This window comes from Euleptes europaea, chromosome 2, assembly GCF_029931775.1.
Source record: "Euleptes europaea isolate rEulEur1 chromosome 2, rEulEur1.hap1, whole genome shotgun sequence".
NCBI lineage: Eukaryota > Metazoa > Chordata > Lepidosauria > Squamata > Sphaerodactylidae > Euleptes > Euleptes europaea.
Window position 1 is genome coordinate 48,489,680 of NC_079313.1, and position 15,825 is coordinate 48,505,504.

A 15,825-nucleotide genomic window follows, 5' to 3' on the forward strand; every position below is an offset into this window, starting at 1 on the left:
TATTTTTTTGTAAAGGATCCAATCATAGCAAAGATTGGTAGACCTTGCTATTTTTATTTTATTGTCTGTTAATTATTGATTAATGTCCACTATTTGTAAATCTCCTTTTTCATATCCTAAGCAATGCTCAATGTAGAGTAAAAGCTAGCAATAAACCCCTTTGCTTTAGAACAATAAGACAGAATTACAAGGATATGAAATGCGATCTGAAATACAGATCACATCAGAACCAGGGGCTGCTAAAAGCTTGATGGAAGAGATAAGTTGTTGTCTGCCTCCTGAAACCCATTAATGTTGCAGCAGGACAAACCGACTTGGCGAGAACACTCTGCAATTCCCATTTGTTGCAGAAAACACGGAATGCTCACAGCTTCCTTTGAGAGGGGTATTATGGTGGAGAACTTTAAGATACCTTGATTAACCCGCAAGAGGCACTGGCCCCCAGATAGCTCGCCGTCTTTCCTGGGAATGAAGCCATAAACTTCTTGAATTCAGGCTGGGAGTAGATGGTGTATCTTTGTGGTTACAAGTGAGCAGGATGAAGGTGACACTTTGCCTACCTGCCAGGAAGAAGAAAGACAGTTTTCAGTGTCCTAGTTAGGGCAATAAAAGTTGGGGATGTGCCCTTGGTGGTATTGGATAAAAATGTAGGGCAACATACATGAGAATGCAAACCCAATTCCAGGATAGGTCAGAGAGAAACCCTCCCAGCTGAAAGGGTAAAAAAAAAAGGGGGTAGAAAGCTTAACACACTTTGTGGAAGCATATAAGCCAAGGACTGGGGAACGGAGGAGGAGCAAAATGAAGTCTGCCATGACCAGCCTGTGTCTGAAAGTTCCAGCTTAGCTTGTGTCCATTCCTTGGAGAAGAATACCAAGGCAATACCAGTGATTTGTACAACTTAGCCCATCTTTTGTTTCTTTTTCTGAGTTCTGTAACACCTCTTTAATGTTTTTATATAGTTATCAAGTAATCATGTGCTCTAGTGAATTTGGAGGTATGTTATTCAATGAAGATTATTTTTCCTTCTAAAGATCTCAGACTTGTTCAGAGGTCTCATCCAGGATGCCTGGCTACTTGGCCGCACATAGACCAAAACCTCCTGACTGGGTGGGGAAGGGGTGTGTGTTTGTGTGTGGCAGCTCACACGAGCACACACAGCCTGTATCTGCACCTCAAAGTGAGGAAAGCAAAAGAGAGAGCAGAGTTTAAATGATGGTGGCGAACTGACCAAAACCAGAGGGGAGAGGAGGGGAGGGAAGGGGAGGAAACACAGATGCCCCACAGCCTTTTGATCCAGAAGTGTGGGATAGGGGTAAAAGATCATCTCAAGGGATAACCAAAAATCTTGCCCTTAAGTGAGACTCTTTCTCAGTTTAACCTTTCTCAAAGCATTATTGTAAGTATAACATGGAAGATGGGGAAGCCATGCATATTCTCCTGAACTTCTGGAAGAAGGGTGGGATAAAAACATTTTCTGCTTTTAACTTGCATTCAGCTACTGTGCATTACTTTCTGACTCTTAGTGTGTGTGGGGTAGGAGTTAAAACCACAGTCATTCTTCAGTGACCTCCAGGTTAAAAAACATACAAAACCTCTGGGCTGTCACTGTGGGCTTATGTGTAGTCTTGGAGAAGCAGGACTGTTTGCCATAAACATTTGCCTTGTTTTAGCTTCCTGCAGACGTAGTTCATATGTAAACTCCTCCACACTCTGCAGCTGTCAGGCAGTCTTACTAGACAACCATGATGCTTTGATACCGGACAAGAGAGGGTGGTGCTATGTTGCAGAGGTTACTAGAAAGGACATATACTGTATTTGGAGCTGTTGTCAGTTTAGGTAAATGTTGTTGGACCCAATAATCCAGGCAGAAAGATGTATCTGTTTGTTCAGTGAAAAATATCTGTGGTATTGTGGCAGCTTACCTGAGTGGTGCTTGCAGTGCAGGGTCAATAAAAATGTAGTGGTAACATTAGTGTCGTCCCCCCCCCCCCCGATTTGTAATTAGAGGAACTGATAGCATCCAAATGCCGACTTTTTGATTCCACTCCCCCCACCCACCCCCCGATTCTTCTCTTTCTTAAGAACACCATAATTGGGCTGGTGAACTATTACTTCGTGTTGCACAGAATGCCGAGTGATTTTTATTTCACAAGAGTAGAGAAGCCATCATTATCTCTTCACAGATAAAGATATGGAGGTGGGAATGTATTTGCTATGATCATCCAGTGAATCTCAGGCTAAACTGAGTTTTGAACTTTGATATTTTGATCCCAAGTCCAAAGTGTCACTGCTGAGGCTCCCTGTTTCTGGATAACCAATATGACACAGACAGATTGGTTAAATGCGAGATAGCTAATACAATATGTAGCATGTTTTAGAAGAATGTATTACAGAGGTGGAAGCCAGATAAATGAGCCTATGGCAATAATCCTATATGGTTTCCTTGGAAATATGTTCCATTAAGAAGAAGAAGCATTAGTTGCGGACATAGGGCTGAGCTGTGGGGTCCTTTTGGCTGGGCATTAACCACCCACGAAGGCAGAAAACAGCCCCCGCCCAACACCAGTAGATCCCGGATCCCCAAGTTCAAATGATGCACAGAATCTTTTGTTGGGTGAAAACTGGCCACAACAGCTGAGGGAGCTTGGAGAGAACTGTGACTAGCCCAAGGTCACCCAACAGGCTTCATGTGTAGGAGTGGGGAAACTAACCTGGTTCACCAGATTAGAATCCGCCGCTCATGTGGAGGAGTGAGGAATCGGATCCAGTTCTCCAGATTAGAGTCCACTGCTCTTAACCACAACACCACGCTGGCTCGCTTGATGGGATGTTCCTCTTGTTAGACAAGCTTAGTTAGGGGTACAAGTTCCACTGAATGAAGACTGTAGGGTTTACGTGTGTGTCCTATTGATTTCAAGAGATGGAAAGACTTCATTTTCCCAGGACAGACTATTTTTTGTTTTTATGATGATGCTGATGATGATACCTTGTATATTATTATTATTATAGCATCTTTAGCAGCTTGTTGGCAAACAAGGATTTCAAATGGCCTCTTAATGTTTAAAGCTGTTGCCCCAGTTTACCCCAAGTCATGTTTATTTGTCATTTTTTCTGCAGGTCCTGTGCCTATGAACGAGTGTGTGTTGTCACCTGTCAACAGCTCCCACCCCGTCCAAGCCTTGCTGGAGAGCTTTACAGTCTTATCTGGCTGTGCAAGCCAAGGAACTGCTGGGTTACCACAGGAAGTTCATATTCTCAATCTGCGAAGTCCTGAAGAAGGCATTGGCCACCATGAAAGAGAGGTAAAGGAGAAGCCCTAATGTTGCTTATAGGGTTGGTTGAACTATGCAAGGTGCAGGTGAGCTTCAGGCGACTTTGCCTCCATAATTGTTTGGTAGGCAGTGGGGGTAAGTTGGAGGGGGTTGGAGGGATTCTGGGATGCACCTCACGAAGGCACACTATATCTTACTAAACCAGGCTTGGTCTCAAGTGAGAACCAAAATGGTGGTGCTGACTCCTAGAGAATAGGCATGTCAGTTTTTTTTTAAAAAGGAGAAGCTTCTTTGGGTGTGAGGAGTTTAAAACAGAAAACAAGCAGGGGAGATGAGCTTAACTCTTAAGTCACTTGTCATTTCTCCTTGCCAAATCTCCTGTAACTTCCTCCTCTGTGGAATTATACTCACATAATAATGCGGGCAGACATGTGCCTACCTTCAGGAGGAAAAAATAATTGGACAGTAAAAATAATAAACGGGGAAAGAGTCACCCCTCCCTATTCTAAATTCCAGCCCTTCCATGGCTTTTACACACATTTGCATATAGTGTACAGTTAGCTTCTTAACCTGAATAGTCCAAATATCTTTGGCATTCATCTTACCACTCTTCAGATTTACAGAACAATTGGCTCATCTGTAACATCTTTATTTAAAACGTGAAAGAAGAAAGCAGAATAAGGAACAGAATTTTAATTGGGAGGAGAACCATGCTTTCTGCAAAGCCTGCATAAGGAAAATGTGTTGTAAATTATCCTCAGTACTTTTGGAGATTGGCTATTGCCACTATTAACAAATGTTTAAGTTCATTTAGCCCTGGTAATGTGCCTTCAGTTCTTAACCAGTGTGGAATGTAGTTCTAATAGCAAATGTTGCTGATTTCTGTAGTTCTTGAGCACTGTGAGCTCAAACAACATTTGTTCTAGGTGCTATGAAAAGATGCAACACAAATGAGAGGGGAAAAAGAAATGTCTTGCTGATAACTTGTGTAGTATTCTGAAAACAGATCAAAGCAGGCTGATGGTAAGAGAGCAAGAGAAAACAATTCATGATATCCCAGCATTTGAGCTCTAAAAATGCTCCATGGAGTAGTACTGTGTAATTATCTGAATGTAAGAGTTTGGAAATGCGGAGACACATCTGGGAGAAAGAGCAAGATTCTCAACAATCCATTCTAGTAGCTTTGATTCTAGTCTGGAGCGCATCACAATCTATTCCATTGCTTCCAAATGTGTTTAACATTGTAGCTTTAGTATGGGGAGCTTTCCCCGCACCATCCCTCAAATTAGGATATCATATCGTTGTTACAGGGATTCTTCTGTGGTGTTGTCGAAGAACTTGACTACACACATGTAGATGTAATCCTTGTTAAGAATCTTGGTTACTGGGAAAGGAACAAACCCCAGTTTGGTAAGATCAAATTTGAATGGGGCAACAAACTGGAGTTATACTGAAGAATCCCTGCATTAGGAAGTTTTCAGGTGTTGCTAGGCAAACAATTTTAAAAATACTGTAAATCACTGCCGAAGCCCCCATGGGCAAAGTCAGTGAGATATGAATTTTAGCATAAAATAAAAAGGCATCATCAGGAGTGAGCAAGATTAATTTCTGATTGGTTTCAATAAGCAGATTAACACAAAGGTCACTATAGTTAGAGAGAGTTGGGTATGCTTAGGCGGGCCTGTCATTTTGCTGGATGGTAGGCCAGGATGCTCTCAAATAATGCAATGGCGGTGACTCTTGTATTTTCTGACTCAGATCTTTACATGTTTGGAGAAATCTGCCGTCCATGGAGATAGACTCCAATTTCATTTAACCCTCTGCAGTAGAGATATTTTTGTGAATATTCAGCTCTAAATCACTGGTTGGGTTCAAGCATAAAGTGGCTGCCTTGCTTCATAGGCTCACCTAAGATTATTGTTTTCCGAAAAAGCTTTCCAAATCTGTCTTTCCTGGGTTTTTCAGAGCATTATCTAGCAGCCTCTTGTGTACCGTTGTGCGGCATGTTCAACATCCGCAATCTCTAATTTATTTCCCGTATCCTTCTAAAAGGCAAATGGTTATAGCCTTTGGAGATAGCTGCTGAGAAAATGAACAGGAAGTAAGAGAGAGGCTTGCTGGCGACACTGGAGAGCGTAAGAGTATAAACAACTGGATTAGATCAGGTTTTTTGCTTATATGACTGAGGTTTGAAAACAAAGCCGAGCAAAGGTTATCTTTAGACTTATTGTAAAATTTGAAGTGTGTGCCCATTTGTGTCAAGGCAAGTCATGTTCTCCATCACCTCACATTGAAAGCAGAATTGGTTCATCCGTAGGGATGTTTCCTTCCATCCCATTTAGAAATGTATATGTTCACTGCACAACACTTCCAAGAGCTTGGAATATAAACACTTTTTTTTTGGTCTGCCTTGCTTGCATATTGTGGCTGACATTGAAAGATATGGCAAAGAAGCTTGCATGTGATCTTGGTGATCTCAAGGGCATGGTGTAGTAGATACTAAAAATAAATTTCACCCATCTTCATGTTGGAAGTGGTGTTTTTTTTTTTTTTTTTTTGTTCCTTAAACTCGTCACATTATGGGTTCTGCTAAATTACATATGCCTTCATGCTGAGAGGGAGTGTAAATAAATGCCTTCTTGCAGCAAATCTCTCATAGGCCTCATGCATTAAACATTCTACTACAGTTAGCCTAGTTCTTATAAATGTACAACATATTGTGGTTACATTTTTGACACTCTCTGAGAATGTGTAGCAAATAAAAAGTGTCTCACACATAACCACTTAGAGGGGGTCTGTTTTTTAATCTTGTTTCAAGCTCAGAGAGCCTGATAAAGTTAATGGAGATTATTTATCCCCAGACAACTGAATATTACTGAGAAACCAATGCTCAAAATGGGTTGAAATGGTTAATGTTTGCAAAGGCAGTGCAAAACTGTGAAAATCAGTACCAAACAAACTGTAGAAATTGGTACCCAAGAGCATAATTAAAGCTTAGAGCTGAACACATTAAAGATTAAGAGTTTTTTATTACTTTTTGTGTAGATGTATTGTTAAATCTTCCTTAATTATAGACAATTCACAGTGGGTAGCCGTGTTAGTCTGTTTGTAGTAGTCAAAAAGGGCAAGAGTGCAGTAGCACCTTAATTATAGACAGACATCTTTAATTGGTAAAAAAGTTTTAAAGGCCCAGAGATTCAAAAGCAGTTTATAATCAAAGTGGAGGAGGCAATAACTACATTAGTCTCATATGGATAGTGTTAAAGAAAATAGCATTCGTGTGTAGTTTGGAATTCTTGGCAATTCAGCTACCATTGCATGTGCAATCATCTTCAAGGGTGTAACAGTCCCCATCCTCATAACATACTGTGTGAAAGATCAACAGTAGAATCATTCTAGTGAAACAGGTATTTGTTAGTCTTACAGCCCATTCCTGAAAAATGGGCTCAAACTCAATAGGAGGCGGCGTGACCTTGCCGCCAGCGTAAGTACATGTAATCGCATGTTTACACGTACTTATGCTGGTGGCGAGGCCAGTCGCGCTGGCACAGCCTCTTTGTGGCGCCAGCAATGGCATGGAGAGGCCGCACCGGCGCAGGGGGACGTTCTGGAGGCGGGCCTTGCTGGCGGCTCCTATCCCCTTTCGGACACTTGCACCGGTGGCTGGAACGGCGGTGCTGCGCCTGCTACTTAGCTGTGTGAAAGATCACAGGTGCAGCCTTGCTGTTTTCAATGGGGCTTTTGGCCCCGTTGAAAACAAAAAAAGCCGGCCTGCGTGAATTGGCTTAGGAAGAGGCGCCGTTGCGCCTCTTCCCAACGACTCTATACGCCGCATTTTCATAATGGCCTGTTAAGTGCTGGAATACACTTACAGCTGTACAGAATTATTTTTTGCCATCTAAAATCCAAGACATGTAGTTTTTAAAGTGGGAAGAAGGGTTCCTTGACATGTAAAGAAGAGGGGGAAAATAGGGGGAAAGTCCCCCGCCTTGGCAGAGGAATAGCATTTCAAAACTGTAAAGTAACATTACTTGACCCGTGTTCATTAGATGTTCACACTTGTGGCATATTTCAGTTAATAGAAAAATATTCCAGTCCTCAAGTTACACACTTTGCTATATTAAATTAGTAGTTAATTAGCAAACAGTAAATATTAAGTTGAACAGGCATAACTTTAATATTATCAATATTTTAATTGGTCTCAATGGTAAGAGGGGATATCACCTTGGTATATGGGGAATTAGGGTTATATGTCAAGAAATATAAACTCTCTGAGCTTTGTACAAGCAAAACCAAACCAGTATGCTGAAATGGGATGGCACAGGAAATAGCAGCTAAAGAGGCAAGTTTCCGAATTCCTGTCATAGAGCTACAGTGAGGGTAAAAGCTGTACACTTGGAAATTCTCCCTGACATTCAGCTGTTCATGAAACAAGATCTTCTTTGTATAAAATAGCTAGTAATCTTATATAGAAAAGAAAGGTGGTGGTGATTTGCGTAAAACCTGGCTATGAAGGCAGAATGCATACGGTAGGACAGCACAGTAGTGGGGATACCCTTGTTTTCTTACAGTTATGAAGGGATGAACTTCCACTCTGTGACAAAGGAAGGCTCAGTGAGATAAAAGCTCAGAACCTCTTGGTATCTTTAGCCATCTCCATTATGGGAAATGGCTATTCATATCTGGGTCTGACAGAAGAAGCTATCCAGAATAGCGTGTCTGCATAAACAGCAGATGGCAGAATATCCATCATATTTGTGAAAAGTGTTTTTTTTAACATAATGGGGGGAAATATTTCTCAAAATTATTGCTTTTGAGGAGAAAAGGAGAGATGTGAGTTTTGAGAGAAAGTAAAATTGGTAACTGACAAGTGCCAGACGGGCTGAAGCTAGGTTTTGTTAAACACTAAAATGCAGATCGTTTGATAAGCTGTTCCTGCCATAAGGCCTTGGCAGCATACCATAAGCCAGCATTTATCACATGCTTGTTCCCTGTGGAACTAAGTGATGACAGAAGCTTATTTCTTCATGTCCTCTGTGGAGACTGTTTTTTTGGAGCAATCGAAGTCCATACAGAATTCCTGGTTAGCACATGAGTATCGTTTATTATTTCATAATGATTCCGCTATTGTCCCTTGAGAAGAAGAAGGAGAGGGGGCTCAACTTGTATATCTGTGATGTGTTACTATTGGTTGGTCCTCCCCTACTGTGGCTATTTTAAAAGCAAGCTGCCTTCTGGAAAGACAAGGCTCTTGGAAGACAAGCTGATGTGACAGTGCTTCTTTTGGGATTGGATCCTCTCTTCACATCAGACACTAATATTTTAGATCTATGTATTACACAGTTTCAAATGGGTTTGTCCTTCTCTTCTCTGTCTTCTGCCTGGTTGATGTACACTGTGAATCGGGCATCCAGGGTCAGACATCCTATTTTTGTCTTCTGTATACATACAGTGTTTCTTACTACTTCCAAGTCATTGAGATAAGGGAGATTATAAATAAAAATGTACAAATATGTGTGACCTCCAGTGCAATTCTAGGAGCACCTTCCTAGGAGTAAGCCTCATTGAATTGACCTCAGGAGGATTCTAGGTAGACTTTTTAAAGATTGCTCTCAATCTTTAAAACCATCTTTTGAGCCTATTTGTCAAAAAGTAGAGAAGAAGAGGATCAAAACTAGGCTGGATTGGTGTGTGTAGCTAGACTAGGTAGAATAAAATTAGAAGTCATTTGCACCATTATAGCCTTTTACATTTTATCCACCATTCCACTTAGAAGTTCAGTTCTCCCCTCATTCATTTGTACTCTTTCACTGTTCTCCTCTCCTTCGTTTATCTGGGCAACAATCCTGTGAGATAGATTAGGTGAAGAGAAAGTGTCTGGTGTAAGGTCTTTGGGGTAAACTTCATGGCTGACTTGGGATTTGAACCTGGATCTTCCCAGTATTGATCCACCACTTTGATCCCTATACAGTGCAGCCTTTTATTAAAATAGTCACATTAAAACCAGTGAGCTTGCCTAACATGGTTTTAAGTAAGGGGAGGTACTGATTCTGTAAATAATGATTATAGACAATATCCTCCATGCAAAACCACATAAGAGCCTTGCTGGATCAGACCAAAGGCCCATCAGACCCAGCATTCTGTTCACACAGTGGGCAACCAGCTGCCTCTAGAAAGCCTACAAGCAATATGTCTGCAACACCGTCCTCCACATGGGCCTAAGTCCAGTTTAATGGTGGCTGCCCACTGATAGTGTTATAAGGATTGTATTCTTAGTTGTCTATCATGGGATTAAGTGTCATTAAATAGACCTCAGTAGGATTCTGAGTAGACTTGCTAGGATTGCGCTGTAAACCATGTTATATAAATGTTCTATAAATTGACTATGGGGGTTACCACACTTTGTATTCCCAGCGACGTATTAAGAGTTTGAAAATGTTATAAAAAACATCGCTTTAAAAGGGTTTTTGGATACCACGGCTTATAAATGGTTGGAAGACGTCTTCACAGCTAAAGGGGCCAAACAAAGTGCGAACAGTATTTTTTATAAAGTTTTCAAACTCTTAATACATCGGTGGAAATACAAGTGCGGTAACAGCCTCGTTTCTATAAATTGACAACAAGAAAAAAAAACGTATTTATCCAAGCTCCTTTCTAAACCCTATATATTGCAGGAGAATGTTTGTATTGAGGCTTATCATACATTATTTAACCTGGCTGATTTTCAAAAGAGATAAGGTTTCCATGAAATGAGTTAGGGAAGTTTCTGCTCTTCCATTAACTTGTACAATAAATAAATATGATTTTCTCAATCTCATTCAAGAACGCAGCTCATTTTTATGTTGTTAGCCATACAGCTAGTGCTTTTTTGGTTGTGTTTTCATATATATATACTGATATATATGAAAATATATATATGAGTATGCCAGTACTCATATATAAAGTTGCACCAATTACCACTGATTCCCCCCTCTCTCTGCAGATCCCCACTGGACTATTTCTGAGGATTCACTCTCTCTCTTGGCTGAATGGAGCAGGTCAGCCCATGAGGATCAGGCCTTGGGAAAGCCCTGAGGAGTACTATCACAAAAAAAGTACTACATACAGCAATATGTGGAACTTTGATTCGATTGCTGATGTATCTGCTAGTTGATTCCCTGGATTTCTTAAATGCTTTTTGCTATATTCCTATTTTTAAAACTACTTCCACCCAGTGAGTAAGCTGCAATGTTCCTACGCACACAGAAAACCCTGTTGTGTTTCATGTGGCCTCTTTATCGTGTTTACTCTGGACTGAAGTCTTTCCAGGGTTATTTTCTAAGTTGGCTCAACAGTTATTGGTCATTAAGCTTGGAACCTTTGTCACTTTTACCCACCAGAATTTTCAGAGGAAGCTGTATGTCAGCTAGAAATCTGTTTGTTTAGAGCTTCCTGTCCAGCAGAAACATCAGAGTTTTTTCTTGAAGAGATAAGAACAAATTATTTCAAAGAAAGCGAGGGTTGTTTTTTTGAAGGACAGTAGAAATTATGTAAGAAGAGCTATTATCTTTTCTCACAGATAGCTTGACAGGATCCCAGATCATGCCCAAGCACAGAGACAGAGAGAACAAAAGAGGGAAGAGCCATTGCAGTTTCAACAATCAAATTGTCTAGCATTTGTTAACTTGTTTTGAAAACCTGGAGCCATTATGGAGCAGTATCTACAAGTAAGATATGTGGAAAACATATAGAGAAGATGTGCAACTAAGTAATGGTGGGTATTAATGCATTTATGCATAAGTAATTTCAAATCTAGTTGTGATACAGGTTATACATATAAATTAGCAGCTAGATGTACTTTAATATTATAAATCCCAATAACTCAAGTTTGACTTTCACTCACTAAAATGGAAGCCAAAACCACTTGAAGTACTCCAGTATCACATAACTTAAAAAAAATCCTAATATCTACCACATTTCTTGTCATTCTGTAATACTTGAATATGGATATACCTCCCAAAGCCCAGTTGTAAAGCTCAAATGTTTTTTTCAGTCCCCTGTGACTCATATACTTGCTTTTTTCATACTACCTCTAAGAATGGGGGACGACGACTTTGTTTTACATTTCTAACAAACTTCTTATTCTAAATTTGACATTTCCTGCTTTTGACCAGGGTAATTTTTTTCCTTTTCTGAAATGCAACTGTAAAGTGATCTACCTCTTTCATACACAGCTGGAGAAATGTGTGATCTGTGGACTGAACTGACCTTTAATTTTACAAGAATGCAGATATTCTTCAGTGGAATTGTAGTTAAAATTCCTTCATTCCATAGTAAGCCTGTTGAAAACAGTTCTCTTAAGTACCCTGCCGAGGTACATTCATTAACATAATGATATTAAGCATCTTAGATTTTTTAATATCAGATTAATCATCTTGTTATGTTCAGCTTTTCAGCAGTATTTTCCTTGTTAATGTACGGGGGAAAACATTTATCATGGTTGAACTTGGTTCATGGTTGAACTTCGCATTTAAAGGGGTGGGACTTGATTTGAACTTGGGAGACTGCTTTTTGGTCATTTACGCATGGTCACTTTAACCTCCTTTATTCCCTGTTTCAGCCAGGATCAATTTTTCAGTATGCACATTACCTCATTCCTTGTCGGCTCAACCCTGTTTCAATGCAAAACGAACCCGGCTTTTCCCATTCCTCTTCTGGCCCAAATTAAACTGTGCATCCTGGCTCATTAGGGAGTCACAGAGCGTGCATACTCTGTTCTCGGGTTGAGCTTCCCCTCCCCACCCTTTTCCAACTCCCTCCTCAAAGCAGCATGCAGGGAAAAACAGAAGATTGGCTTCTCTCACAGCTAATCACGAAGCAGTGTGTAAAGATTCAAGTGCTTCCTGCTATCTCGGAGCTCTTCCTAAGCAAAAGAATGGCTTTTTTAAAATGAGGCTTGGATTTCTCCCCCCCCCTCTTTCAAATTGCTCAGTTTTTTGTTTTTTGTTCTTAAAATCCTTTTTTATGCAGCAGTTGGGTTTGGGGGGAAGGAGCTCTTCTCTCACGAGGTAAGCCAATTACAGAGCAGCATTTAAAGGGGTGGAACTTGATTTGAACTTGGGAGACTGCTTTTCTGTATTCATGCCTCCATTAGCACACAGTTTCGTCCCTGATCATTCCAGCCAATGCATACAGTTTCCCTTAACCCGGGTTACTTTGATCCTGGCTGAAATGGGGAATAAAGGAGGCTAAAGCGACCATGCGTAAATGACGTCTATCAGTGTTGCTTCTATACTTGTGGCAACATAGTAATAGTGTGATTCTAAGTATCCTGTCCTGGGAAAAATCCCTATTGAGTGAACTTCAGTAAGATTCTAAGTAGACCTGCTTAGGATTGCACTGTAAGATGTCTACTAGCAGGTAGTGTAAGAGTAGAGGTGCATTGGTTCGTTCTCTTGGTGATGGGAGAGGTGCTGGGGAATTATTAAACCACACCGATCTGGCTAGAGTGCTTCAGCCCTGTCCTGTGGCTCACTTGTACAAGTTTTGTCCAGCTGTTGAGCACATTTCGGCTGTTGGATGGTCTGGATTCCTGGTTCTCATTTTAAAAAAACTATGCAAGATAAGAGAAGGTTACTTAAAATAATCCAGGAGGTTCAAAAACGGGGTGGGGGTGGAGAGCCTGTTCCCATATACACGTCACTTCCTATAATCATGGATTATGTAGTTGCAGAGTCAAGTACTGCTAAAGCAAATGAATCTGAGTCGGTATGGCATGGTAGTCTGCTGTGATATCTTTTCCAAACCAGCTTTGCTGTTATCTGAAAAGAGAGCAACAGGAAATCCTGTCACCATTGATAGGGCCAGTTCATACCATCAGGCAAACGACATCCACTCTACTATCATAGTGTAGACCAGACATGTGTAGACCATGTGTAGACCAGACCTTTGAGTTATTCTAGGGGTGGAATGGGAACCTACCTACCAAACATGGGGCTTGAACAACTGATGCTTAAGAGGATATCAGTGCTCTGATGATGCTCAGGTGGTTTTGCTTCTGTCTTCCTTTGTGCCATGGGTGCTATAAATCTATTTTAAGAACGGAAAGTTGAAACTCATATGAAGAAAAAAAATGTTCTATTAAGAAGGGCAATTCATCTGAACTTGAACCAGTCTCGGCATCCCTTAGAGGTTGTCTTTGCATCTGGTACGTGTTTTCCAGACTCTTGATTGGTGTGGATGGTGATGGAGCAAGTGGAGCCCCTGTGGTGCCCTCCAGGGCAGCAGCCCACCAGGAGCTTTCCCGGGACATTAAAGAACCAATCCACCCATCCTGATACTTGGATTACAGGGTTTTGTTTTTTTTCCTTTTCTGAATTACTAGGATGGTAATGTTTCTGGGATCCCCCCTAGGCTGTTAGCTGCAGTGCAGGCTGCATCAAGGATGTCCCGTCCCCCTCATAAGAATGAATTTGCTGCCCATGTATTTTTTTTGGGGGGGGGGAGGGAATCAATGCTTCACAGTCTTCTCTCCCTGTGGATACAGGGTTGTGGATGTATTCAACACTGTGACTTAATTTTTGAAGACACACTTAAACTCTTTTGTACAAACCACATGCACTAGTGTGCCCAGCCCACAGAGTCTATTTTATGAGTTTAGAAGGACTAGCACAGTAAGATGAAGCATCCAAATCTAATGGTAATGCAGATTATAGTTGGAGCATATAAAATACAGAATACTAAAATGACAAGGCAATTATACAGTATATTGTAGAATAGTATGTGTGTTAAGTGTGTTAAGTGCCGTCAAGTTGCTTCTGACTCATGGCGACCCTATGAATCAGTGTCCTCCAAAACGTTTTATCCTTAACAGCCTTGCTCAGATCTTGCAAATTGAGGACCATGGCTTCCTTTACATAGTCAATCCATCTCTTGTTGGGTCTTCCTCTTTTCCTGTTGCCTTCGACTTTTCCTAGCATAATTATTTTTTCCAGTGACTCTTCTCATAATGTGACCAAAGTATGACAGCCTCAGTTTAGTCATTTTAGCTTATAAGGTCAGTTCAGGCTTGATTTGATCTATAACCCACTGATTTGTTTTTTGGCAGTCCACTGTATTCGTAATACTCTCCTCCAACACCGGATTTCAAAGGAATTACTTTCTTCCTATCAGCTTTCTACATTGTCCAGCTTTCACACCCATACATAGTAATAGGGAATACTATGGCACAAATTAACTTGATCTTGGTTGCCAGTGACACATCCTTACACTTAAGAATTTTTTCTAGCTTCTTCATGGCTGTCCTTCCCAGTCTCAATCTCCTTCTGATTTCTTGGCTGCAGTTTCCCTTTTGGTTGATGAAGCCAAGGAATAGAAAGTCTTGAACAATTTCAATTTTGTCTACAATCTTCTGTGCTGTCCCACATTGGGACTGCGCTTGTGCAGGCCTACCATGGAAAGGATTCTACAGCTTTAGATAGATAGATAGATAGATAGATAGATAGATAGATAGATAGGGGCGCCGGCTCCACCATGCATGCGTCTCTTTTCCCGCTCCGATGACGTGGTGTAGTGAGCCGGCGACGCCCCCTTCCCTCAGTTCTTTCTTTGCCGCCAAGGTGAAAGGATGTGTTTTTGGCAGCTTCACAAGTACGTTTGTGTGACGCAATTCTCTGTGATTTTCAAAATGGCTCAATCGGCACTTTTTAAGAAGTGCCTGCAGTGTGAGACTAAGATGATGAAGATGGACAACCATTCTTTATGTCTTCTCTGTCTTGGTGAGTCTCACAACATCTCATCTTGTAAGCACTGTCAGCAATTTACATCAAAGACCCGTACTGACAGGGTCTCCCGGTTAAAAGCTTGGCTATATGAGAAGCTGCTCTCTGGATCTCAAATGCCAGCCTCAAAGTCATCTGCTGAGCGAGACCAGATGAGTCGTTCGGAGTCTGTCGGTTCCGTCTAATCGGATCTGACATCATCGACATCTAAGTCTTGGTCCCACTCCCCGGATCCAAGCAATAAGATCAGGGAGGTGTCAGAGCCGCCGCCTAAGAAAGCACGTGTGAAGACGAAACATCTCACAAGGAAGTCTTCTAAGGAACCTAAAGGGTCAGTTCCAGGCACTGCAGGAACCTCAGGCTCCATTGTTGTGGAGGAGGTTAGGACACCTCCCCCTCCTCCCCCTCCTCCATAGGTTGGTCAAGGCTCATCAGATTCCAAAGTAGACTTACTTGATTTCTTACTGAATGAGGTTCAAGATGCCTTGCAGCCTTCATTCTCGGACGTGCAGTCGACTATGTCATGGGCCTTCAGGAACCTCGGCACAGAACAAGCAGACCGTTGTTCAACAGCCCTCTGTTCCGACAGGCCCTCAGCCCTGGTGGCCTCCGCAATGGTACAGCCCTGTTCAGCAGGCTCCTTGGCAGGGATACCCGTTTCCACCTTGGGGATCCTTACAGCCTCCTCATCAACAGATGTCTGCTTGGCCAGTTTCTAACTTTCCATCTGCTCTACAGCAGGACGTGTTAAACCCTCAGGAACAGCAACCTTCATTGGGTGCCTCCGATTT

General features: G+C 41.5%; 1 protein-coding gene across 1 annotated transcript in view; it reads left to right on the forward strand.

The window, feature by feature from the left end:
* The window catches only part of TGFBR3 (transforming growth factor beta receptor 3), a 140,647-nt gene that overhangs the window by 31,342 nt on the left and 93,480 nt on the right, over positions 1–15,825 (forward strand). The window contains exon 2 of the mRNA XM_056844646.1: positions 3,121–3,305. Coding sequence (XP_056700624.1) covers positions 3,121–3,305 — 185 coding nt within the window. The remainder of the gene's footprint in view (positions 1–3,120; positions 3,306–15,825) is intronic.